The sequence below is a fragment of the Oncorhynchus mykiss genome, chromosome 27, assembly GCF_013265735.2.
Source record: "Oncorhynchus mykiss isolate Arlee chromosome 27, USDA_OmykA_1.1, whole genome shotgun sequence".
NCBI classification, from domain to species: domain Eukaryota; kingdom Metazoa; phylum Chordata; class Actinopteri; order Salmoniformes; family Salmonidae; genus Oncorhynchus; species Oncorhynchus mykiss.
In genome coordinates, this window is record NC_048591.1 from 35,018,359 (window position 1) to 35,041,628 (window position 23,270).

The window sequence follows — 23,270 nt, forward strand, 5'->3', positions numbered from 1 at the left end:
TGTATGGATCAGCCAGCTGATCCACTGTGTGTTAACAAGCCAACCCACCTTTTCATTGTGTATGTGTGTGGGTGTATGGATTAATGTACAAGACTTTGGGATGTGAATGTTTGCTAGTGAAATGTGATAAAAGATGTGTGCTTGTCATTGTGTTTACTGGTTTTCTGCTGGTTATGTGTGGAGAGAGTGAGTGTGTGTCGATGACGTATGTTCTGTGAATGAATGGCTAAAACAAGGACATTCTCACAGGACACACACACACTATGCCTGTATGTATAACGTTAGATGAGCCAGATGCCGGTCTCCTGTACACCAGGTTTCAGCAGAGGCCGTTAGATGAGCGAGATGCCGGTCTCCTGTACACCAGGTTTCAGCAGAGGCCGTTAGATGAGCCAGATGCCGGTCTCCTGTACACCAGGTTTCAGCAGAGGCCGTTAGATGAGCCAGATGCCGGTCTCCTGTACACCAGGTTTCAGCAGAGGCCGTTAGATGAGCCAGATGCCGGTCTCCTGTACACCAGGTTTCAGCAGAGGCCGTTAGATGAGCCAGATGCCGGTCTCCTGTACACCAGGTTTCAGCAGAGGCCGTTAGATGAGCCAGATGCCGGTCTCCTGTACACCAGGTTTCAGCAGAGGCCGTTAGATGAGCCAGATGCCGGTCTCCTGTACACCAGGTTTCAGCAGAGACCGTTGGATGACCCCAGGCTGACACGGTGTTCTTTTACCATTGCTACAGGATTGTATTAATGTTCATCATATTAAGCCTTCTCCCTCTGGCTCAGTCTCTCTCTCTCCCTCTCTCTCTCTCTCTCTCTCTCTCTCTCTCTCTCTCTCTCTCTCTCTCTCTCTCTCTGTCTCTCTCACGCTCTCTCTCTGTCTCTGTCTCTGTCTCTCTCTACTCTCGCTCTCTTTCTCTGTCTCTCTATCTCTCTCTGTCTCTGTGTGTCTGTCTGTCTCTCTCTCTATCTCGCACTCTCACACATGCATGCACACACACACACTCCGTCTGTCAGAGCCTCTCAGTCAGAGGATAGTGTTTTTGTCGTTGTTGATAGGAAAGGATAGTGTTTTTGTCGATGTTGATAGGAAACAAAGGTGTTTTTGTCGTTGTCAATAGAAAAGGATAGTGTTTTTGTCATAGAAAAGGATAGTGTTTTTGTCATTGTCGATAGGAAAAGATAGTGTTTTTGTCGTGGTTGATAGGAGAGGATAGTGTTTTTGTCGTGGTTGATAGGAGAGGATAGTGTTTTTGTCGTGGTTGATAGGAGAGGATAGTGTTTTTGTCATTGTCGATAGGAGAGGATAGTGTTTTTGTCGTGGTTGATAGGAGAGGATAGTGTTTTTGTCGTGGTTGATAGGAGAGGATAGTGTTTTTGTCGTGGTTGATAGGAGAGGATAGTGTTTTTGTCATTGTCGATAGAAAAGGATAGTGTTTTTGTCATAGAAAAGGATAGTGTTTTTGTCATAGAAAAGGATAGTGTTTTTGTCATTGTTGATAGAAGAGGATAGTGTTTTTGTCGTTGTTGATAGGAGAGGATAGTGTTTTGTCGTGGTTGATAGGAGAGGATAGTGTTTTTGTCATAGAAAAGGATAGTGTTTTTGTCGTTGTTGATAGGAGAGGATAGTGTTTTTGTCGTGGTTCATAGGAGAGGATAGTGTTTTTGTCGTGGTTGATAGGAGAGGATAGTGTTTTTGTCGTGGTTGATAGGAGAGGATAGTGTTTTTGTCGTGGTTGATAGAAAAGGATAGTGTTTTTGTCATTGTTGATAGAAGAGGATAGTGTTTTTGTCGTTGTTGATAGGAGAGGATAGTGTTTTTGTCGTGGTTGATAGGAGAGGATAGTGTTTTTGTCATAGAAAAGGATAGTGTTTTTGTCGTTGTTGATAGGAGAGGATAGTGTTTTTGTCGTGGTTCATAGGAGAGGATAGTGTTTTTGTCGTGGTTGATAGGAGAGGATAGTGTTTTTGTCGTGGTTGATAGGAGAGGATAGTGTTTTTGTCGTGGTTGATAGAAGAGGATAGTGTTTTTGTCGTGGTTGATAGGAGAGGATAGTGTTTTTGTCGTGGTTGATATGAGAGGATAGTGTTTTTGTCGTGGTTCATAGGAGAGGATAGTGTTTTTGTCGTGGTTCATAGGAGAGGATAGTGTTTTTGTCGTGGTTCATAGGAGAGGATAGTGTTTTTGTCGTGGTTGATAGAAGAGGATAGTGTTTTTGTCGTGGTTGATAGGAGAGGATAGTGTTTTTGTCGTGGTTGATAGGAGAGGATAGTGTTTTTGTCGTGGTTCATAGGAGAGGATAGTGTTTTTGTCGTGGTTCATAGGAGAGGATAGTGTTTTTGTCGTGGTTCATAGGAGAGGATAGTGTTTTTGTCGTGGTTCATAGGAGAGGATATTGTTTTTGTCGTGTTTGATAGGAGAGGATAGTGTTTTTGTCGTTGTTCATAGGAGAGGATAGTGTTTTTGTCGTGGTTCATAGGAGAGGATAGTGTTTTTGTCGTGGTTCATAGGAGAGGATAGTGTTTTTGTCGTGGTTCATAGGAGAGGATATTGTTTTTGTCGTGTTTGATAGGAGAGGATAGTGTTTTTGTCGTTGTTCATAGGAGAGGATAGTGTTTTTGTCGTGGTTCATAGGAGAGGATAGTGTTTTTGTCGTGGTTCATAGGAGAGGATAGTGTTTTTGTCGTGGTTGATAGGAGAGGATAGTGTTTTTGTCGTGGTTCATAGGAGAGGATAGTGTTTTTCTGTGCCAGTAATACATTGCTGGAATGTTAATAAAGTAATAAATGCGGTGTGCTGAAATGATCTGTTTTTATACTTAGGGCCCTGAGTTTTTAGCGACCACTTGACCCGACCAGGACAGCAGTGTGCTTATTTTTGTCCTATTCCACACATGTACAAGTGTGTATTAATGTGCATGTGTGAATTGAAAATGTGCTTTTTTTGCATATCGGAGAGAATGGGGCCATGGCCACGGTCTGCCATTATCAATGGTAAACCTGGAGCAATTAGGGTGCCTTGCTTAAGGGAACATCGGCAGACTTTTCACCTTGTTACCTCGGGATTCGAACCAGCAACCTCTTGGTTACTGGCCCAGTGACATATTTTCATATATTTTGTATCTTCTTTCAGACACAGATGGTTCAACAGTCTTTACAGAGAACCTTAGAGTTCTACAGACAGAAAGAGATCAGGTAAGGACTGTTGTGCTCCGTGTTTGTATGCGCGTGTGTGTGCGTGTGTCTGCGTCCTTGAGAATGGTGTAGTAGAGGTAGCTATAGGCCTATGGGAAGAGAGAATAAGCATACTGTGAGTAATGATTTCTAGTTACATAGTGAGGTCACATAAGAGCAAGGCTACTGTACTGTTTTAGCTCATATAAGTGTTATAGATGAGAACCATGTAACTAATTCATCTGTTACATAACACGTGTGTTTGTATATTGTGTTGCTCTGTGTCCTTGTTTTGAACCGTACTGAACAAAAATATAAACACAACATGTAAAGTGTTGGTCCCATGTTTCATGAGCTGAAATAAAAGATCCCAGAAGTTTTTCATACACACAAAAATATGATTTCTTTCAAATTTGTGCACAAATGTGTTTACTTTCCTGTTAGTGAGCATTTCTCCTTTGCCAAGATAATCCATCCACCTGACAGGTGCAGGGGACAATAAAAGGCCACTCTAAACAACACAATGCCACAGATGTCTCAAGTTTTGAGGGAGTGTGCAATTGGCATGCTGACTGCAGGAATGTCCACCAGAGCTGTTGCCAGATAATTTAATGTTAATTTCTCTACCATATGCCGCCTCCAACGTCATTTTAGAGAATTTGGTAGTACGTCCAATTGGCCTCACAACCGCAGACCACATGTAACCACGCCAACCTCCACTTCCGGCTTCTTCACCTGCGGGATCGTCTGAGACCAGCCACGCGGACAGCTGAAGAAACTGAGGGTGGACCTAGCTCCCCAGTGGCTGCATCCCTATCCAGTCGTGAAATCCATAGATTAGGGCATAATGAATTTATTTCAATTGAATGATTACCTTATATGAACTGTAACTCAGTAAAATCATAGAAATTGTTGCATGTTGCGTTTACATTTTGTTCAGTATAGTTAATTATTACTGTGTGTGTGTGTGTGTGTGTGTGTGTGTGTGTGTGTGTGTGTGTGTGTGCATGTGCGTGTGTGTGTGTGTGTGTGTGTGTGTGCGTGTGTGTGTGTGTGTGTGTGTGATCTCTGTCTATTAGGGTGGTAAATGTGCTCATTAGACATAGCAGGTCAATATTACAGTAATGCCACGTTAAATATTACGGTAGTGCCCCATTGGTTTATAAACAGACCAGCAATGAGGACCTCTTTAGCCTGTTATAAACTGGGGGGTTTGAGCCCTGAATGCTGATTGGCTGACAGCTGTGGTATATTTGACCATATACCACGGATATGACAAAACATTTATTTTTACTGCTCTAGTGACGTTGGTAACCAGTTTATAATAGTAATAAGGCACCTCAGGGGTTTGTGGTATATGGCCAATATACCACGGCTAAAAGCTGCATCCAGGCACTCCATGTTGCGTCATGCTTAAGAACAGCCCTTAGCCGTGGTATATTGGCCATATACCACACTCTCTCGGGCCTTATTGCTTAATTATTATTTAATCTCTCTGTCCCCATTCCGTGTGTGTGTGTGTGTGTCAAAGGTGCAGAGAGGATGGGAAGGAGGAAAAGAAAAGTGTTACTTTGGAGAAGTGTCCCTTTGTGGATCATTGTGGTTCTGGAGAAGAGGCAGACATCTCTGGAGTACTACAGTACATGGCTACTCTACAGGGTCAGTATCACCCTCCCATGTGACTGAGTGGGTGTGTGTCGTACATGTGTAGCCCGTCGGTGTAGAGTTGTGTGTTGGCAGAATGTTATTGGTACTGCCTTACTTTGTGTGTGTGTGTGCTTGTAAGGACTTCTATGCTCTTCTGCTTAGTCTCTGTGTGCACATTAGTGCTGTCTGCTAACTATGCTTAGTAAGGGATAGTGTGTGCTTTTTGATGTATCAGGGTTTGATTAGTGCTGTCTGCTAACTATGCTTGGTAAGGGATAGTGTGTGCTTTTTGATGTATCAGGGTTTGATTAGTGCTGTCTGCTAACTATGCTTAGTAAGGGATAGTGTGTGCTTTTTGATGTATCAGGGTTTGATTAGTGCTGTCTGCTAACTATGCTTGGTAAGGGATAGTGTGTGCTGTTTAATGTATCAGGGCTTGATTAGTGCTGTCTGCTAACTATGTTTGATTAATGCTGTCTGCTAACTATGCTTAGTAAGGGATAGTGTGTGCTTTTTGATGTATCAGGGTTTGATTAGTGCTGTCTGCTAACTATGCTTAGTAAGGGATAGTGTGTGCTGTTTAATGTATCAGGGTTTGATTTATGTCCAAACGTGTGTGTGTCATTTTGACTCCCCAAAAAGTCCTGACATTTCACAAAAATGAAGCTGTGTGTGGAATAGGTGTGTGATTTATAATGTTTACACTAGAATAATTATTCAGCTGCACTTTGCAACTAAAACCAACACCTCCACACGCATGCACATGATCGGTGGAGCTCTGGCAAACACACTTCTTCTTGACCTCTTTCTACTTTTCTTTTTCTCTCTTCCTTCCTCTCCCTTTCCTGGCTCTCCTACCTCCCTCCTCTTCCCTAATCCCTCTCTCTCCTCCTTCCTCCCCCTTTCCTGGCTCTCCTACCTCCCTCCTCTTCCCTAATCCCTCTCTCTCCTCCTTCCTCTCCCTTTCCTGGCTCTCCTTCCTCCCTCCTCTTCCCTAATCCCTCTCTCTCCTCCTTCCTCTCCCTTTCCTGGCTCTCCTACCTCCCTCCTCTTCCCTAATCCCTCTCTCTCATCCTTCCTCTCCCTTTCCTGGCTCTCCTACCTCCCTCCTCTTCCCTAATCCCTCTCTCTCCTCCTTCCTCTCCCTTTCCTGGCTCTCCTACCTCCCTCCTCTTCCCTAATCCCTCTCTCTCCTCCTTCCTCCCCCTTTCCTGGCTCTCCTACCTCCCTCCTCTTCCCTAATCCCTCTCTCTCCTCCTTCCTCTCCCTTTCCTGGCTCTCCTACCTCCCTCCTCTTCCCTAATCCCTCTCTCTCCTCCCTCCTCTCCCTTTCCTGGCTCTCCTACCTCCCTCCTCTTCCCTAATCCCTCTCTCTCCTCCTTCCTCTCCCTTTCCTGGCTCTCCTACCTCCCTCCTCTTCCCTAATCCCTCTCTCTCATCCTTCCTCTCCCTTTCCTGGCTCTCCTACCTCCCTCCTCTTCCCTAATCCCTCTCTCTCCTCCTTCCTCTCCCTTTCCTGGCTCTCCTACCTCCCTCCTCTTCCCTAATCCCTCTCTCTCATCCTTCCTCTCCCTTTCCTGGCTCTCCTACCTCCCTCCTCTTCCCTAATCCGTCTCTCTCCTCCTTCCTCTCCCTTTCCTGGCTCTCCTACCTCCCTCCTCTTCCCTAATCCCTCTCTCTCCTCCTTCCTCTCCCTTTCCTGGCTCTCCTACCTCCCTCCTCTTCCCTAATCCCTCTCTCTCCTCCTTCCTCCCCCTTTCCTGGCTCTCCTACCTCCCTCCTCTTCCCTAATCCCTCTCTCTCCTCCTTCCTCTCCCTTTCCTGGCTCTCCTACCTCCCTCCTCTTCCCTAATCCCTCTCTCTCCTCCTTCCTCCCCCTTTCCTGGCTCTCCTACCTCCCTCCTCTTCCCTAATCCCTCTCTCTCCTCCTTCCTCTCCCTTTCCTGGCTCTCCTACCTCCCTCCTCTTCCCTAATCCCTCTCTCTCCTCCCTCCTCTCCCTTTCCTGGCTCTCCTACCTCCCTCCTCTTCCCTAATCCCTCTCTCTCCTCCTTCCTCTCCCTTTCCTGGCTCTCCTACCTCCCTCCTCTTCCCTAATCCCTCTCTCTCATCCTTCCTCTCCCTTTCCTGGCTCTCCTACCTCCCTCCTCTTCCCTAATCCCTCTCTCTCCTCCTTCCTCTCCCTTTCCTGGCTCTCCTACCTCCCTCCTCTTCCCTAATCCCTCTCTCTCATCCTTCCTCTCCCTTTCCTGGCTCTCCTACCTCCCTCCTCTTCCCTAATCCCTCTCTCTCCTCCTTCCTCTCCCTTTCCTGGCTCTCCTACCTCCCTCCTCTTCCCTAATCCCTCTCTCTCCTCCTTCCTCTCCCTTTCCTGGCTCTCCTACCTCCCTCCTCTTCCCTAATCCCTCTCTCTCCTCCTTCCTCCCCCTTTCCTGGCTCTCCTACCTCCCTCCTCTTCCCTAATCCCTCTCTCTCCTCCTTCCTCTCCCTTTCCTGGCTCTCCTACTTCCCTCCTCTTCCCTAATCCCTCTCTCTCATCCTTCCTCTCCCTTTCCTGGCTCTCCTTCCTCCCTCCTCTTCCCTAATCCCTCTCTCTCCTCCCTCCCTCCTCTTCCCTAATCCCTCTCTCTCCTACCTCCCTCCTCTTCCCTAATCCCTCTCTCTCCTCCTTCCTCTCCCTTTCCTGGCTCTCCTTCCTCCCTCCTCTTCCCTAATCCCTCTCTCTCATCCTTCCTCTCCCTTTCCTGGCTCTCCTTCCTCCCTCCTCTTCCCTAATCCCTCTCTCTCCTCCCTCCCTCCTCTTCCCTAATCCCTCTCTCTCCTCCTTCCTCTCCCTTTCCTGGCTCTCCTACCTCCCTCCTCTTCCCTAATCCCTCTCTCTCCTCCTTCCTCTCCCTTTCCTGGCTCTCCTACCTCCCTCCTCTTCCCTAATCCCTCTCTCTCCTCCTTCCTCCCCCTTTCCTGGCTCTCCTACCTCCCTCCTCTTCCCTAATCCCTCTCTCTCCTCCCTCCTCTCCCTTTCCTGGCTCTCCTACCTCCCTCCTCTTCCCTAATCCCTCTCTCTCCTCCTTCCTCTCCCTTTCCTGGCTCTCCTACCTCCCTCCTCTTCCCTAATCCCTCTCTCTCATCCTTCCTCTCCCTTTCCTGGCTCCCCTTCCTCCCTCCTCTTCCCTAATCCCTCTCTCTCCTCCCTCCCTCCTCTTCCCTAATCCCTCTCTCTCATCCCTCCTCTCCCTTTCCTGGCTCTCCTTCCTCCCTCCTCTTCCCTAATCCCTCTCTCTCCTCCCTCCCTCCTCTTCCCTAATCCCTCTCTCTCCTACCTCCCTCCTCTTCCCTAATCCCTCTCTCTCCTCCTTCCTCTCCCTTTCCCGGCTCTCCTTCCTCCCTCCTCTTCCCTAATCCCTCTCTCTCCTACCTCCCCCCTCTTCCCTAATCCCTCTCTCTCATCCTTCCTCTCCCTTTCCTGGCTCTCCTTCCTCCCTCCTCTTCCCTAATCCCTCTCTCTCCTCCCTCCCTCCTCTTCCCTAATCCCTCTCTCTCCTACCTCCCTCCTCTTCCCTAATCCCTCTCTCTCCTCCTTCCTCTCCCTTTCCTGGCTCTCCTTTCTCCCTCCTCTTCCCTAATCCCTCTCTCTCATCCTTCCTCTCCCTTTCCTGGCTCTCCTTCCTCCCTCCTCTTCCCTAATCCCTCTCTCTCCTCCCTCCCTCCTCTTCCCTAATCCCTCTCTCTCATCCTTCCTCTCCCTTTCCTGGCTCTCCTTCCTCCCTCCTCTTCCCTAATCCCTCTCTCTCCTCCCTCCCTCCTCTTCCCTAATCCCTCTCTCTCCTCCCTCCCTCCTCTACCCTAATCCCTTTCTCTCCTCCCCCCTCCATCCTTCTGTCTTGTGCTGAAGTACTGATGGTTATTAGGTTAAAGCATAATCTGTTCCTCAGTGTTCTCCCTCCATCTCTCTACCTCCCTCCATCATCGCCATCTACCTCCCTCCATCTCTCTACCTCCTCCCTCCATCTACCTCCCTCCATCATCTCCATCTACCTCCCTCCCTCCCTCCATCTCTCTACCTCCTCCCTCCATCTACCTCCCTCCATCATCTCCATCTACCTCCCTCCATCTCTCTACCTCCTCCCTCCATCTACCTCCCTCCATCGTCTCCATCTACCTCCCTCCCTCCCTCCATCTCTCTACCTCCTCCCTCCATCTACCTCCCTCCATCTACCTCCCTCCCTCCATCTCTCTACCTCCCTCCCTACATCTACCTTCCTCCATCTCTCTACCTCCGTCCATCTACCTCCCTCCATCTCTCTCCCTCCCTCCATTTCTCTCTACCTCCATCTCTCTACCTCTCTACCTCCCTTCCTCCCTCCCTCCATTTCCATCTACCTCACTCCCACAATCTCTCTCTCTCTACCTCCCTCCATCTACCTCCCTCCCTCCATCTCTCTCTACCTCCCTCCATCTCTCTCTACCTCCCTCCCTCCATCTCTCTCTACCTCCCTCCCTCTCTCCCTCCATCTCTCTCTACCTCCCTCCATCTCTCTCTACATCTCTCCATCTCTCTCTACCTCCCTCCATCTCTCTCTACCTCCCTCCCTCTCCCTCCATCTATATATTGGCCATATACCACACTCTCTCGGGCCTTATTGCTTAATTATTATTTAATCTCTCTTTCCCCATTCCGTGTGTCCATCTACCTCCCTCCATCTCTCTACCTCCCTCCATCATCTCCATCTACCTCCCTCCCTCCCTCCATCTCTCTACCTCCTCCCTCCATCTACCTCCCTCCATCTACCTCCCTCCCTCCATCTCTCTACCTCCCTCCCTACATCTACCTCCCTCCATCTCTCTACCTCCCTCCATCTACCTCCCTCCATCTCTCTCCCTCCCTCCATTTCTCTCTACCTCATCTCTCTACCTCTCTACCTCCCTTCCTCCCTCCCTCCATTTCCATCTACCTCACTCCCACAATCTCTCTCTCTCTACCTCCCTCCATCTACCTCCCTCCCTCCATCTCTCTTTACCTCCCTCCATCTCTCTCTACCTCCCTCCCTCCATCTCTCTCTACCTCCCTCCCTCTCTCCCTCTATCTCTCTCTACCTCCCTCCATCTCTCTCTACATCTCTCCATCTCTCTCTACCTCCTTCCATCTCTCTCTACCTCCCTCCCTCTCCCTCCATCTACCTCCCTCCCTCCATCTCTCTATCTACCTCTCTCCCTCCATCTCTCTACTTCCCTCTCTCCCTCCATCTCTCTTCTTCCCTCTCTCCCTCCATCTCTCTACTTCCCTCCCTCCATCTCTCTCCTTCCCTCTCTCCCTCCATCTCTCTACTTCCCTCTCTCCCTCCATCTCTCTCCTTCCCTCCATCTCTCTCCCTCCCTTGCACTACATCCCTCCTTCCCTCCCTCTGTCTCTCTCTACCTCCTCCTCAATCTCTCTCTACCTCCCCCTCAATCTCTCTCTACCCTCCTCCCTTCATCTCTCTCCCTCACGTGCACTACATTCCTCCCTCCCCCCGTCTCTCTACCTCCCCCTCAATCTCTCTCTACCCTCCTCCCTCCATCTCTCTCCCTCACGTGCACTACATTCCTCCCTCCCTCCGTCTCTCTACCTCCCCCTCAATCTCTCTCTACGCTCCTCCCTCCATCTCTCTCTACCTCCTTCGCTCTACCTTCCTCCCTCCATCTCCCTCTTCATCCCTCCCTCCCCCATCTCCCTCCCTCCATCTGTCTACCTCCCCCCTCCATCTCTCTACATCCCCCCTCCATCCATAGGGCGGCAGGGTAGCCTAGTGGTTAGAGCATTGGACTAGTAACCGAAAGGTTGCAAGTTCAAACCCCCGAGCTGACAAGGTACAAATCTGTCGTTCTGCCCCTGAACAGGCAGTTAACCCACTGTTCCCAGGCCGTCATTGAAAATAAGAATTTGTTCTTAACTGACTTGCCTAGTTAAATAAAGGTACAATTTTTTTTTTTTTTTAAATCTCCCTCTACCTCCCTCCATCTCCCTCTACCTTCCTCCATCTACTTCTACCTCTTTCCATCTCCCTCTACCTCCTTCCCTCATACTGTCTACCTCCCTCCGTCTGTCTACCTCCCTCCCACCATCTGTCTACCTCCCTCTCTCCATGTCTCTCAACCTCCCTCTCTCCATCGCTGTCTCAGCCGTGACATGCCTGTAAATGTCAGCATGCTCCTCACCATACCCTCATTACCTAACCCACCTGTGTGTGGTTTGTCATTTTTTGTGTGTTGTCCAGCCTGTTGTGTTCTCTCAGTTTGTTATGCATCAGGGTTGACTGATCAGTCAGAAAAACAGCAACTGTGTGTGTGTGTGTGTGTGTGTGTGTGTGTGTGTGTGCTCTAAAGCTGACTCCAGATCAGCGTTCTGCTCTGCTTGTCCTTCACAGTAAATAACTCCCTACAGCCCAGCCATGTCACTCCAGCTGTGTTCGTTTACTTTGATGTTGTGTTGTCCTTACGGTGTCCTGAGGTTGTTGTTGTGTTGTCCTGAGGTTGTTGTTGTGTTGTCCTGAGGTTGTGTTTGTGTTGTCCTGAGGTTGTTGTTGTGTTGTCCTGAGGTTGTTGTTGTGTTGTCCTGAGGTTGTGTTTGTGTTGTCCTGAGGTTGTGATTGTGTTGTCCTGAGGTTGTTGTTGTGTTGTCCTGAGGTTGTGTTTGTGTTGTCCTGAGGTTGTGATTGTGCTGTGTTCTAGGTGTGCAGTTCTGTGAGCTGAGGGAGCGTTTTGGGGAGGAGTTCTTCGGTCTGTGTTTCGAGGAGAACGAGCGGGTTCTAAGAGCGGTGGGAGGGAACCTGCAGGACTTCTTCAACGGCTTTGACGCAATCTTAGAACACATCAGAACCTCGACCGGACGCCGTGCCTCCTCAGAGAGCCCCTCCTTTCAATGCAAAGACCCTCACGAGGAGGAGAGAGGAAGAGGAAGGGAGAGGGTGGAAGGAAAGCTTCTCCTCCTCCACTGCTTTAACCCCGCCCCTGTCGTGGGATTGGCTATGCCTGGTCTGATCCGAGCCGTCGCACGCCGAATCTTCCACTCCCAAGTTGTGGTGAAGGAAGCCCCTCCCCTAGCGCCCTTGTCGCCCAATGAGGACGCAGAACACTCAGGAGGAGACTCCACCCCTACACCGACCCCCTCTCCTTCCCCGTCTGCCCCCGTCTGCCTCTCCTTCCTCATCAGAGAAACCTCACCCTCCCCTTCCTCCATCCCTCCCTCCTCTGTCACTCTTCCAACAGAGACCCCCAAGCAGACCCTCCCGCCCCTCTCCCTCTCCCCCACTGACCTGCGCATCGGTCCAGCAACATTCTGCAGGGCCTTCCCCTTCCACCTGGTGCTGGGCCCCAGCATGGAGCTGCTGCAGCTAGGGGAAGGTCTGAGGAGGCAGGCACGGATCGAGCCTCACCGGACCCTCTCCTTCAGGGACTGTTTTGAGATCATCTCCCCCAGGATCCAGCCCACCTTCCAGGCCATACTGCTGCGCCTGGCCTCCCCCTTCACCATCCGCACCCGGCCGGACTGCTCCCAGTCAGGCACCAAGGAGAAGGTATTTATGTACTGTCTGTGTCTACGTGTGTGTGTGTGTGTGTGTGTGGGCGCATCAGAAAAAGAGGCTAAAATGGTCCTGTTGTATAACATCCTCTATCTACAGTCTCCTCTGTCAGGAAGCTACACACACCTCTCTCTATCCTCTATCTACAGTCTCCTCTGTCAGCAAACTACACACACTTCTCTCTCCATCCTCTATCTACAGTCTCCTCTGTCAGCAAGCTACACACACCTCTCTCTATCCTCTATCTACAGTCTCCTCTGTCAGGAAGCTACACACACCTCTCTCTATCCTCTATCTACAGTCTCCTCTGTCAGGAAGCTACACACACCTCTCTCTATCCTCTATCTACAGTCTCCTCTGTCAGCAAACTACACACACCTCTCTCTCCATCCTCTATCTACAGTCTCCTCTGTCAGCAAGCTAGCAAGCTACACACACTGCTCTCTCTATCCTCTATCTACAGTCTCCTCTGTCAGCAAGCTACACACACCTCTCTCCCCATCCTCTATCTACAGTCTCCTCTGTCAGCAAGCTACACACACCTCTCTCTATCCTCTATCTACAGTCTCCTCTGTCAGCAAGCTACACACACCTCTCTCTATCCTCTATCTACAGTCTCCTCTGTCATCAAGCTACACACACCTCTCTCTATCCTCTATCTACAGTCTCCTCTGTCAGCAAGCTACACACACCTCTCTCTATCCTCTATCTACAGTCTCCTATGTCAGCAAGCTACACACACTGCTCTCTCTATCCTCTATCTACAGTCTCCTCTGTCAGCAAGCTACACACACCTCTCTCCATCCTCTATCTACAGTCTCCTATGTCAGCAAGCTACACACACCTCTCTCTATCCTCTATCTACAGTCTCCTATGTCAGCAAGCTACACACACTGCTCTCTCTATCCTCTATCTACAGTCTCCTCTGTCAGCAAGCTACACACACCTCTCTCTATCCTCTATCTACAGTCTCCTATGTCAGCAAGCTACACACACTGCTCTCTCTATCCTCTATCTACAGTCTCCTCTGTCAGCAAGCTACACACACTGCTCTCTCTATCCTCTATCTACAGTCTCCTCTCTCAGCAAGCTATACACACTGCTCTCTCTATCCTCTATCTACAGTCTCCTCTGTCAGCAAGCTACACACACCTCTCTCTATCCTCTATCTACAGTCTCCTCTGTCAACAAGCTACACACACCTCTCTCTCCATCCTCTATCTACAGTCTCCTCTGTCAGCAAGCTACACACACCTCTCTCTATCCTCTATCTACAGTCTCCTCTGTCAGCAAGCTACACACACTGCTCTCTCTATCCTCTATCTACAGTCTCCTCTGCCAGCAAGCTACACACACTGCTCTCTCTATCCTCTATCTACAGTCTCCTCTGTCAGCAAGCTACACACACCTCTCTCTCCATCCTCTATCTACAGTCTCCTCTGTCAGCAAGCTACACACACCTCTCTCTATCCTCTATCTACAGTCTCCTCTGTCAGCAAGCTACACACACTGCTCTCTCTATCCTCTATCTACAGTCTCCTCTGTCAGCAAGCTACACACACTGCTCTCTCTATCCTCTATCTACAGTCTCCTCTGCCAGCAAGCTACACACACTGCTCTCTCTATCCTCTATCTACAGTCTCCTCTGTCAGCAAGCTACACACACCTCTCTCTCCATCCTCTATCTACAGTCTCCTCTGTCAGCAAGCTACACACACCTCTCTCTATCCTCTATCTACAGTCTCCTCTGTCAGCAAGCTACACACACCTCTCTCTATCCTCTATCTACAGTCTCCTCTGTCAGCAAGCTACACACACCTCTCTCTATCCTCTATCTACAGTCTCCTCTGTCAGCAAGCTACACACACCTCTCTCTCCATCCTCTATCTACAGTCTCCTCTGTCAGCAAGCTACACACACCTCTCTCTATCCTATATCTACAGTCTCCTCTGTCAGCAAGCTACACACACCCCTCTCTATCCTCTATCTACAGTCTCCTCTGTCAGCAAGCTACACACACCTCTCTCTATCCTCTATCTACAGTCTCCTCTGTCAGCAAGCTACACACACCTCTCTCTATCCTCTATCTACAGTCTCCTCTGTCAGCAAGCTACACACACCTCTCTCTATCCTCTATCTACAGTCTCCTCTGTCAGCAAGCTACACACACTGCTCTCTCTATCCTCTATCTACAGTCTCCTCTGTCAGCAAGCTACACACACTGCTCTCTCTATCCTCTATCTACAGTCTCCTCTGTCAGCAAGCTACACACACTGCTCTCTCTATCCTCTATCTACAGTCTCCTCTGTCAGCAAGCTACACACACCTCTCTCTATCCTCTATCTACAGTCTCCTCTGTCAGCAAGCTACACACACTGCTCTCTCTATCCTCTATCTACAGTCTCCTCTGCCAGCAAGCTACACACACTGCTCTCTCTATCCTCTATCTACAGTCTCCTCTGTCAGCAAGCTACACACACTGCTATATTTATTTACAATATTTTCTATTCCAGTCTTCCTGTCTTTTTCTCCTAAATTAGTTATGTTCCTCTGGGTTATAGCTTTAAAAGTCTGTGTTGTTTCCTAGTTCTTCTTGGATTTGTCTGTCCTTTTCTACCAGACTATTTCTGTAGGTTAGTTGTCCTCTGGGGGCCTATCTGCCCCAGCTGAACTCATTTGAATGCTTTTAACTGACTGTGTTCAGGGAGTCTTCAGGTCAGGTTTCTGTCTTCCAGTAGCACTGACTGTGTTCAGGGAGTCTTTACAGGTCAGGTTTCTGTCTTCTAGTAGCACTGACTGTGTTCAGGGAGTCTTCAGGTCAGGTTTCTGTCTTCTAGTAGCACTGTGTTCAGGGAGTCTTTTCAGGTCAGGTTTCTGTCTTCTAGTAGCACTGACTGTGTTCAGGGAGTCTTTACAGGTCAGGTTTCTGTCTTCTAGTAGCACTGACTGTGTTCAGGGAGTTTTCAGGTCAGGTTTCTGTCTTCTAGTAGCACTGACTGTGTTCAGGGAGTCTTTACAGGTCAGGTTTCTGTCTTCTAGTAGCACTGACTGTGTTCAGGGAGTTTTCAGGTCAGGTTTCTGTCTTCTAGTAGCACTGACTGTGTTCAGGGAGTCTTTTCAGGTCAGGTTTCTGTCTTCTAGTAGCACTGACTGTGTTCAGGGGGTCTTTACAGATCAGGTTTCTGTCTTCTAGTAGCACTGACTGTGTTCAGGGAGTCTTTTCAGGTCAGGTTTCTGTCTTCCAGTAGCACTGACTGTGTTCAGGGAGTCTTTTCAGGTCAGGTTTCTGTCTTCTAGTAGCACTGACTGTGTTCAGGGAGTCTTCAGGTCAGGTTTCTGTCTTCTAGTAGCACTGACTGTGTTCAGGGAGTCTTCAGGTCAGGTTTCTGTCTTCTAGTAGCACTGACTGTGTTCAGGGAGTCTTTTCAGGTCAGGTGTCTGTCTTCTAGTAGCACTGACTGTGTTCAGGGAGTCTTCAGGTCAGGTTTCTGTCTTCTAGTAGCACTGACTGTGTTCAGGGAGTCTTTACAGGTCAGGTTTCTGTCTTCTAGTAGCACTGACTGTGTTCAGGGAGTCTTCAGGTCAGGTTTCTGTCTTCTAGTAGCACTGACTGTGTTCAGGGAGTCTTTACAGGTCAGGTTTCTGTCTTCTAGTAGCACTGACTGTGTTCAGGGAGTCTTTACAGGTCAGGTTTCTGTCTTCTAGTAGCACTGACTGTGTTCAGGGAGTCTTCAGGTCAGGTTTCTGTCTTCTAGTAGCACTGACTGTGTTCAGGGAGTCTTTTCAGGTCAGGTTTCTGTCTTCTAGTAGCACTGACTGTGTTCAGGGAGTCTTTTCAGGTCAGGTTTCTGTCTTCTAGTAGCACTGACTGTGTTCAGGGAGTCTTCAGGTCAGGTTTCTGTCTTCTAGTAGCACTGACTGTGTTCAGGGAGTCTTTTCAGGTCAGGTTTCTGTCTTCTAGTAGCACTGACTGTGTTCAGGGAGTCTTCAGGTCAGGTTTCTGTCTTCTAGTAGCGCTGACTGTGTTCAGGGAGTGTCTTTAGGTCAGGTTTCTGTCTTCTAGTAGCACTGACTGTGTTCAGGGAGTCTTCAGGTCAGGTTTCTGTCTTCTAGTAGCACTGACTGTGTTCAGGGAGTCTTCAGGTCAGGTTTCTGTCTTCTAGTAGGACTGACTGTGTTCAGGGAGTCTTTACAGGTCAGGTTTCTGTCTTCTAGTAGCACTGACTGTGTTCAGGGAGTCTTCAGGTCAGGTTTCTGTCTTCTAGTAGCACTGACTGTGTTCAGGGAGTCTTCAGGTCAGGTTTCTGTCTTCTAGTAGCACTGACTGTGTTCAGGGAGTCTTTACGGGTCAGGTTTCTGTCTTCTAGTAGCACTGACTGTGTTCAGGGAGTCTTCAGGTCAGGTTTCTGTCTTCTAGTAGCACTGACTGTGTTCAGGGAGTCTTTACAGGTCAGGTTTCTGTCTTCTAGTAGCACTGACTGTGTTCAGGGAGTCTTCAGGTCAGGTTTCTGTCTTCTAGTAGCACTGACTGTGTTCAGGGAGTGTCTTTAGGTCAGGTTTCTGTCTTCTAGTAGCACTGACTGTGTTCAGGGAGTCTTCAGGTCAGGTTTCTGTCTTCTAGTAGGACTGACTGTGTTCAGGGAGTCTTTACAGGTCAGGTTTCTGTCTTCTAGTAGCACTGACTGTGTTCAGGGAGTCTTCAGGTCAGGTTTCTGTCTTCTAGTAGCACTGACTGTGTTCAGGGAGTCTTCAGGTCAGGTTTCTGTCTTCTAGTAGCACTGACTGTGTTCAGGGAGTCTTTACAGGTCAGGTGTCTGTCTTCTAGTAGCACTGACTGTGTTCAGGGAGTCTTCAGGTCAGGTTTCTGTCTTCTAGTAGCACTGACTGTGTTCAGGGAGTCTTTACAGGTCAGGTTTCTGTCTTCTAGTAGCACTGACTGTGTTCAGGGAGTCTTCAGGTCAGGTTTCTGTCTTCTAGTAGCACTGACTGTGTTCAGGGAGTCTTCAGGTCAGGTTTCTGTCTTCTAGTAGCACTGACTGTGTTCAGGGAGTCTTTACAGGTCAGGTTTCTGTCTTCTAGTAGCACTGACTGTGTTCAGGGAGTCTTCAGGTCAGGTTTCTGTCTTCTAGTAGCACTGACTGTGTTCAGGGAGTCTTTACAGGTCAGGTTTCTGTCTTCTAGTAGCACTGACTGTGTTCAGGGAGTCTTCAGGTCAGGTTTCTGTCTTCTAGTAGCACTGACTGTGTTCAGGGAGTGTCTTTAGGTCAGGTTTCTGTCTTCTAGTAGCACTGACTGTGTTCAGGGAGTCTTCAGGTCAGGTTTCTGTCTTCTAGTAGGACTGACTGTGTTCAGGGAGTCTTTACAGGTCAGGTTTCTGTCTTCTAGTAGCACTGACTGTGTTCAGGGAGTCTTCAGGTCAGGTTTCTGTCTTCTAGTAGCACTGACTGTGTTCAGGGAGTCTTCAGGTCAGGTTTCTGTCTTCTAGTAGCACTGACTGTGTTCAGGGAGTCTTTACAGGTCAGGTGTCTGTCTTCTAGTAGCACTGACTGTGTTCAGGGAGTCTTCAGGTCAGGTTTCTGTCTTCTAGTAGCACTGACTGTGTTCAGGGAGTCTTTACAGGTCAGGTTTCTGTCTTCTAGTAGCAATGACTGTGTTCAGGGAGTCTTCAGGTCAGGTTTCTGTCTTCTAGTAGCACTGACTGTGTTCAGGGAGTGTCTTTAGGTCAGGTTTCTGTCTTCTAGTAGCACTGACTGTGTTCAGGGAGTCTTCAGGTCAGGTTTCTGTCTTCTAGTAGCACTGACTGTGTTCAGGGAGTCTTCAGGTCAGGTTTCTGTCTTCTAGTAGGACTGACTGTGTTCAGGGAGTCTTCAGGTCAGGTTTCTGTCTTCTAGTAGCACTGACTGTGTTCAGGGAGTCTTCAGGTCAGGTTTCTGTCTTCTAGTAGCACTGACTGTGTTCAGGGAGTCTTTACAGGTCAGGTTTCTGTCTTCTAGTAGCACTGACTGTGTTCAGGGAGTCTTCAGGTCAGGTTTCTGTCTTCTAGTAGCACTGACTGTGTTCAGGGAGTCTTTACAGGTCAGGTTTCTGTCTTCTAGTAGCACTGACTGTGTTCAGGGAGTGTCTTTAGGTCAGGTTTCTGTCTTCTAGTAGCACTGACTGTGTTCAGGGAGTCTTCAGGTCAGGTTTCTGTCTTCTAGTAGCACTGACTGTGTTCAGGGAGTCTTCAGGTCAAGTTTCTGTCTTCTAGTAGGACTGACTGTGTTCAGGGAGTCTTCAGGTCAGGTTTCTGTCTTCTAGTAGCACTGACTGTGTTCAGGGAGTCTTCAGGTCAGGTTTCTGTCTTCTAGTAGCACTGACTGTGTTCAGGGAGTCTTCAGGTCAGGTTTCTGTCTTCTAGTAGCACTGACTGTGTTCAGGGAGTCTTCAGGTCAGGTTTCTGTCTTCTAGTAGCACTGTGTTATCTGTACATCACCTAGTGATATTAATTTGGACATTTAGATCTTTTTGATTGCAGTAAGTTGAAAAGATACCTTAAGGTCTGCTACTTTGCAGAACCAATCATCTTTCCAAGCTATTGGTTTTTTACCATACGTTGAGTCGAAAGATTTGCATGCAGGGAGCATACGTTACAGAGCCTAGGAAATTATATTTACCATATCATTGCATGATTGCTGTATAATGAATCTGCACAAGATCAGCTAATATTGAGAATTCCAACACAAATGTACACAATTTAGTAGGTGTGTGTGTTTTCCTGTAGTTGTTTCTGCTCCGTACGGAGGTTTTAATTGGATGGCTATGGTGTTGCAGTGGTTTTCAGAGGGAGACATCCAGGGCTTACTGTGGTCATCTGGACAGATGATTATGAAATACACCAGTTTATGTTTACATATCCTCTTCTGAAAGAGCATTACCCTGCAGGTCTGTTCCACTATTATAGCCCACACTAAACATCATCTAAATACGTGGACATGTGCACACACACAGACTAAAAATCTCCCCAAATCATCTGTGATCCTCTGTAGTGGCTTTTATCTGCTGTGGCTGTCCCCTGCATGCGCACACACACACACACACACACGCATGCACGCTCTTTTTTGTACAGTACCAGGAGCTCCTCTCCGCAGTCAGAACTCGAGCATCACTACATCTTTCTATCTTCCTTTCTCTCGCTCACTCCCTCGCTTTTATCTTTCTCTCCTCCCTCCCACTCGGCTGGCGTTCTCTCACAGGGTTCCCTTTTTATCTTTCTCTCCTCCCTCCCACTCGGCTGGCGTTCTCTCACAGGGTTCCCCTTTTATCTTTCTCTCCTCCCTCCCACTCGGCTGGCGTTCTCTCACAGGGTTCCCTTTTATCTTTCTCTCCTCCCTCCCACTCGGCTGGCGTTCTCTCACAGGGTTCCCTTTTATCTTTCTCCCCTCCCTCCCACTCGGCTGGCGTTCTCTCACAGGGTTCCCCTTTTATCTTTCTCTCCTCCCTCCCACTCGGCTGGCGTTCTCTCACAGGGTTCCCTTTTATCTTTCTCCCCTCCCTCCCACTCGGCTGGCGTTCTCTCACAGGGTTCCCTTTTATCTTTCTCCCCTCCCTCCCACTCGGCTGGCGTTCTCTCACAGGGTTCCCCTTTTATCTTTCTCTCCTCCCTCCCACTCGGCTGGCGTTCTCTCACAGGGTTCCCCTTTTATCTTTCTCTCCTCCCTCCCACTCGGCTGGCGTTCTCTCACAGGGTTCCCCTTTTATCTTTCTCTCCTCCCTCCCACTCGGCTGGCGTTCTCTCACAGGGTTCCCCTTTTATCTTTCTCCCCTCCCTCCCACTCGGCTGGCCTTCTCTCACAGGGTTCCCTTTTATCTTTCTCTCCTCCCTCCCACTCGGCTGGCGTTCTCTCACAGGGTTCCCCTCTCAGGCAGATATATGAGTGTCACTACATAACCCTTTCTGCTTTCCTATCTTTGAGAATACAATATTAGTCCACTGTTTTAAGGGACCTTAGTTGGTTCTGGGGTTGACCATTTTAGCTTGGTTGGGCCCCTTTCACACACGCACGCGCACACACACGCGCACGCGTACACACACACACGTGCGCACACACACAGAGAAAAATACAGTTATTGCAGATTAAATGTGTCTCTGTGCGTCACCCATGTCTCTCTGTTGGCGGTGGTTGGGTAACCACGGTGATGAATCAAAAAGCAGTGTGAAGTGTAGAGCAGGTCAATTCTGACTGAGTTAGCAGAAACACACACACCTCAGGTGGAATAACACAACCACCTGCCTTTCCCAACTAGCTCTCACAGTCTCACGTCAGAATTAGACGTTCATTCATGTTTCTCTAACGTCAAATTTAAAAATTGTTCCAAACGTCAAATGTCTAAGTGTTTAAGGTTACATTTTGGCATTAGCTCAGAATTTTTGAGGCAGGGTTAATATTAGGCATTAACTCTGAAATCTTAATGTTAGGCATTAACTCAGAATCGGTAAGGGAAGGGTTAATGTTTGGGATAGGCTTAAACAGAAATATCAAAAACAACTTTATATCGCTGGATTCGAACTTGCAAGCCACCATCCCCGTCGACAACGCCTTAGCAAAACCAATACCTACTTTAGGGTACGAGCGCTAAATGTTGCCCCCAGTGGCCAGTTTCTACATCATCTCCCAACGTCCTCAGATATGGATGGACATTCAATACTGGCTTGTATCACAGGTGACCAGGTTGGCCTTTCCCTGACACACACACACACACACACACACTGTGTTACTGTGGCATTAACACCATATACCCAGGCAGTGGAAAGGACACCATGGTGTTCCTGCAGCAATCTGAATCTAAGTCTGTCATTAGTGAGTGTGTCATTAGTGAGTGTGTCATTAGTGAGTGTGTCATTAGTGAGTGTGTCAGAGAGTGTGTCTTTGTGTATTCATGTTTGCATCAGGAGGAGTCTGTCAAAAAAGGGTTATAATAAGGTCAAATATTAGCTAGCAAGGATCAAACCTGTCATCAGGTGCAACGTTAGCAATACAAAACTTCTTCTTCACACATTAAGAAGAGGCTATGTATTCAGCTAGTTTCATCACAGTATCATAGACTCGTATCAGAGCGGATGATAATGACATGTAGCATGTAGCTAGCTAGCTATAAACAACAACACACCAGTTTCAGGTTTGACGGTAGAAACCTGTCGAATCCATTAGATTGTTGAACTTTATGGAAGCCCATTTTCACTGGAGTTGCTATTTCTCCAGCAAGGACAGGTTCTAACCACACGTCTTGTCTGGAGCGGAGGTTTCAGTGGGGATGTTTGTTTTGCGTGACCCGGTGCCCCGGGTGTGCAGGGTTTGCTCATTTTCAACCAATCCGTTGGTCCTCCTAAGCAAAGCGAACTCGCCCAGTCTTTTCCAAGGAAACACCGTGTCACCACCTATTATTAGGCAAAAGGGGGCATAAATTGTTGACATAATTGTAATCTAAACCAAACCCTCAAGTAAGTCATGATGCAGTCACTTACCGAACTCTGACTTTATGACCAAAACTGCCCTATTTACACATTGTAGTCAATTTTGACACGACAATTAATGTTTCATTGTCATATTGATGACACAGAGGCCATTTAAAACTAGACAAGTTGGTTCTATGGGGCAGTTGACCTTTAATAGTCAGGGCAGGGACAGTTGACCTCTAATAGTCAGTTGACCTTTAATAGTCAGGGCAGGGACAGTTGACCTTTAATAGTCAGAGCAGGGACAGTTGACCTTTAATAGTCAGTTGACCTTTAATAGTCAGGGCAGGGACAGTTGACCTTTAATAGTCAGAGCAGGGACAGTTGACCTTTAATAGTCAGTTGACCTTTAATAGTCAGAGCAGGGACAGTTGACCTTTAATAGTCAGAGCAGGGACAGTTGACCTTTAATAGTCAGAGCAGGGACAGTTGACCCTTAATAGTCAGTTGACCTTTAATAGTCAGAGCAGGGACAGTTGACCTTTAATAGTCAGAGCAGGGACAGTTGACCTTTAATAGTCAGAGCAGGGACAGTTGACCTTTAATAGTCAGAGCAGGGACAGTTGACCTTTAATAGTCAGAGCAGGGACAGTTGACCTTTACTAGTCAGAGCAGGGACAGTTGACCTTTAATAGTCAGAGCAGGGACAGTTGACCTTTAATAGTCAGGGCAGGGACAGTTGACCTTTAATAGTCAGAGCAGGGACAGGGACAGTTGACCTTTAATAGTCAGTTGACCTTTAATAGTCAGGGCAGGGACAGTTGACCTTTAATAGTCAGGGCAGGGACAGTTGACCTTTAATAGTCAGGGCAGGGACAGTTGACCTTTAATAGTCAGAGCAGGGACAGTTGACCTTTAATAGTCAGTTGACCTTTATTAGTCAGAGCAGGGACAGTTGACCTTTAATAGTCAGAGCAGGGACAGTTGACCTTTAATAGTCAGAGAAGCGACAGTTGACCTTTAATAGTCAGGGCAGGGACAGTTGACCTTTAATAGTCTGGGCAGGGACAGTTGACCTTTAATAGTCAGAGCAGGGACAGTTGACCTTTAATAGTCAGAGCAGGGACAGTTGACCTTTAATAGTCAGAGCAGGGACAGTTGACCTTTAATAGTCAGAGAAGGGACAGTTGACCTTTAATAGTCAGGGCAGGGACAGTTGACCTTTAATAGTCTGGGCAGGGACAGTTGACCTTTAATAGTCAGAGCAGGGACAGTTGACCTTTAATAGTCAGTTGACCTTTAATAGTCAGAGCAGGGACAGGGACAGTTGACCTTTAATAGTCAGTTGACCTTTAATAGTCAGAGCAGGGACAGTTGACCTTTAATAGTCAGAGCAGTGACAGTTGACCTTTAATAGTCAGTTGACCTTTAATAGTCAGGGCAGGGACAGTTGACCTTTAATA

The 23,270-nt window shown here is 48.2% G+C and overlaps 1 protein-coding gene across 1 annotated transcript in view; it reads left to right on the forward strand.

Annotated features, from left to right (window-relative positions):
- The window catches only part of gucy1a2 (guanylate cyclase 1, soluble, alpha 2), a 96,412-nt gene that overhangs the window by 3,728 nt on the left and 69,414 nt on the right, over window positions 1-23,270 (forward strand). Inside the window, exons 2-4 of the mRNA XM_036965275.1 lie at window positions 3,129-3,190; window positions 4,701-4,828; window positions 11,524-12,368. Coding sequence (XP_036821170.1) covers window positions 3,129-3,190; window positions 4,701-4,828; window positions 11,524-12,368 — 1,035 coding nt within the window. The remainder of the gene's footprint in view (window positions 1-3,128; window positions 3,191-4,700; window positions 4,829-11,523; window positions 12,369-23,270) is intronic.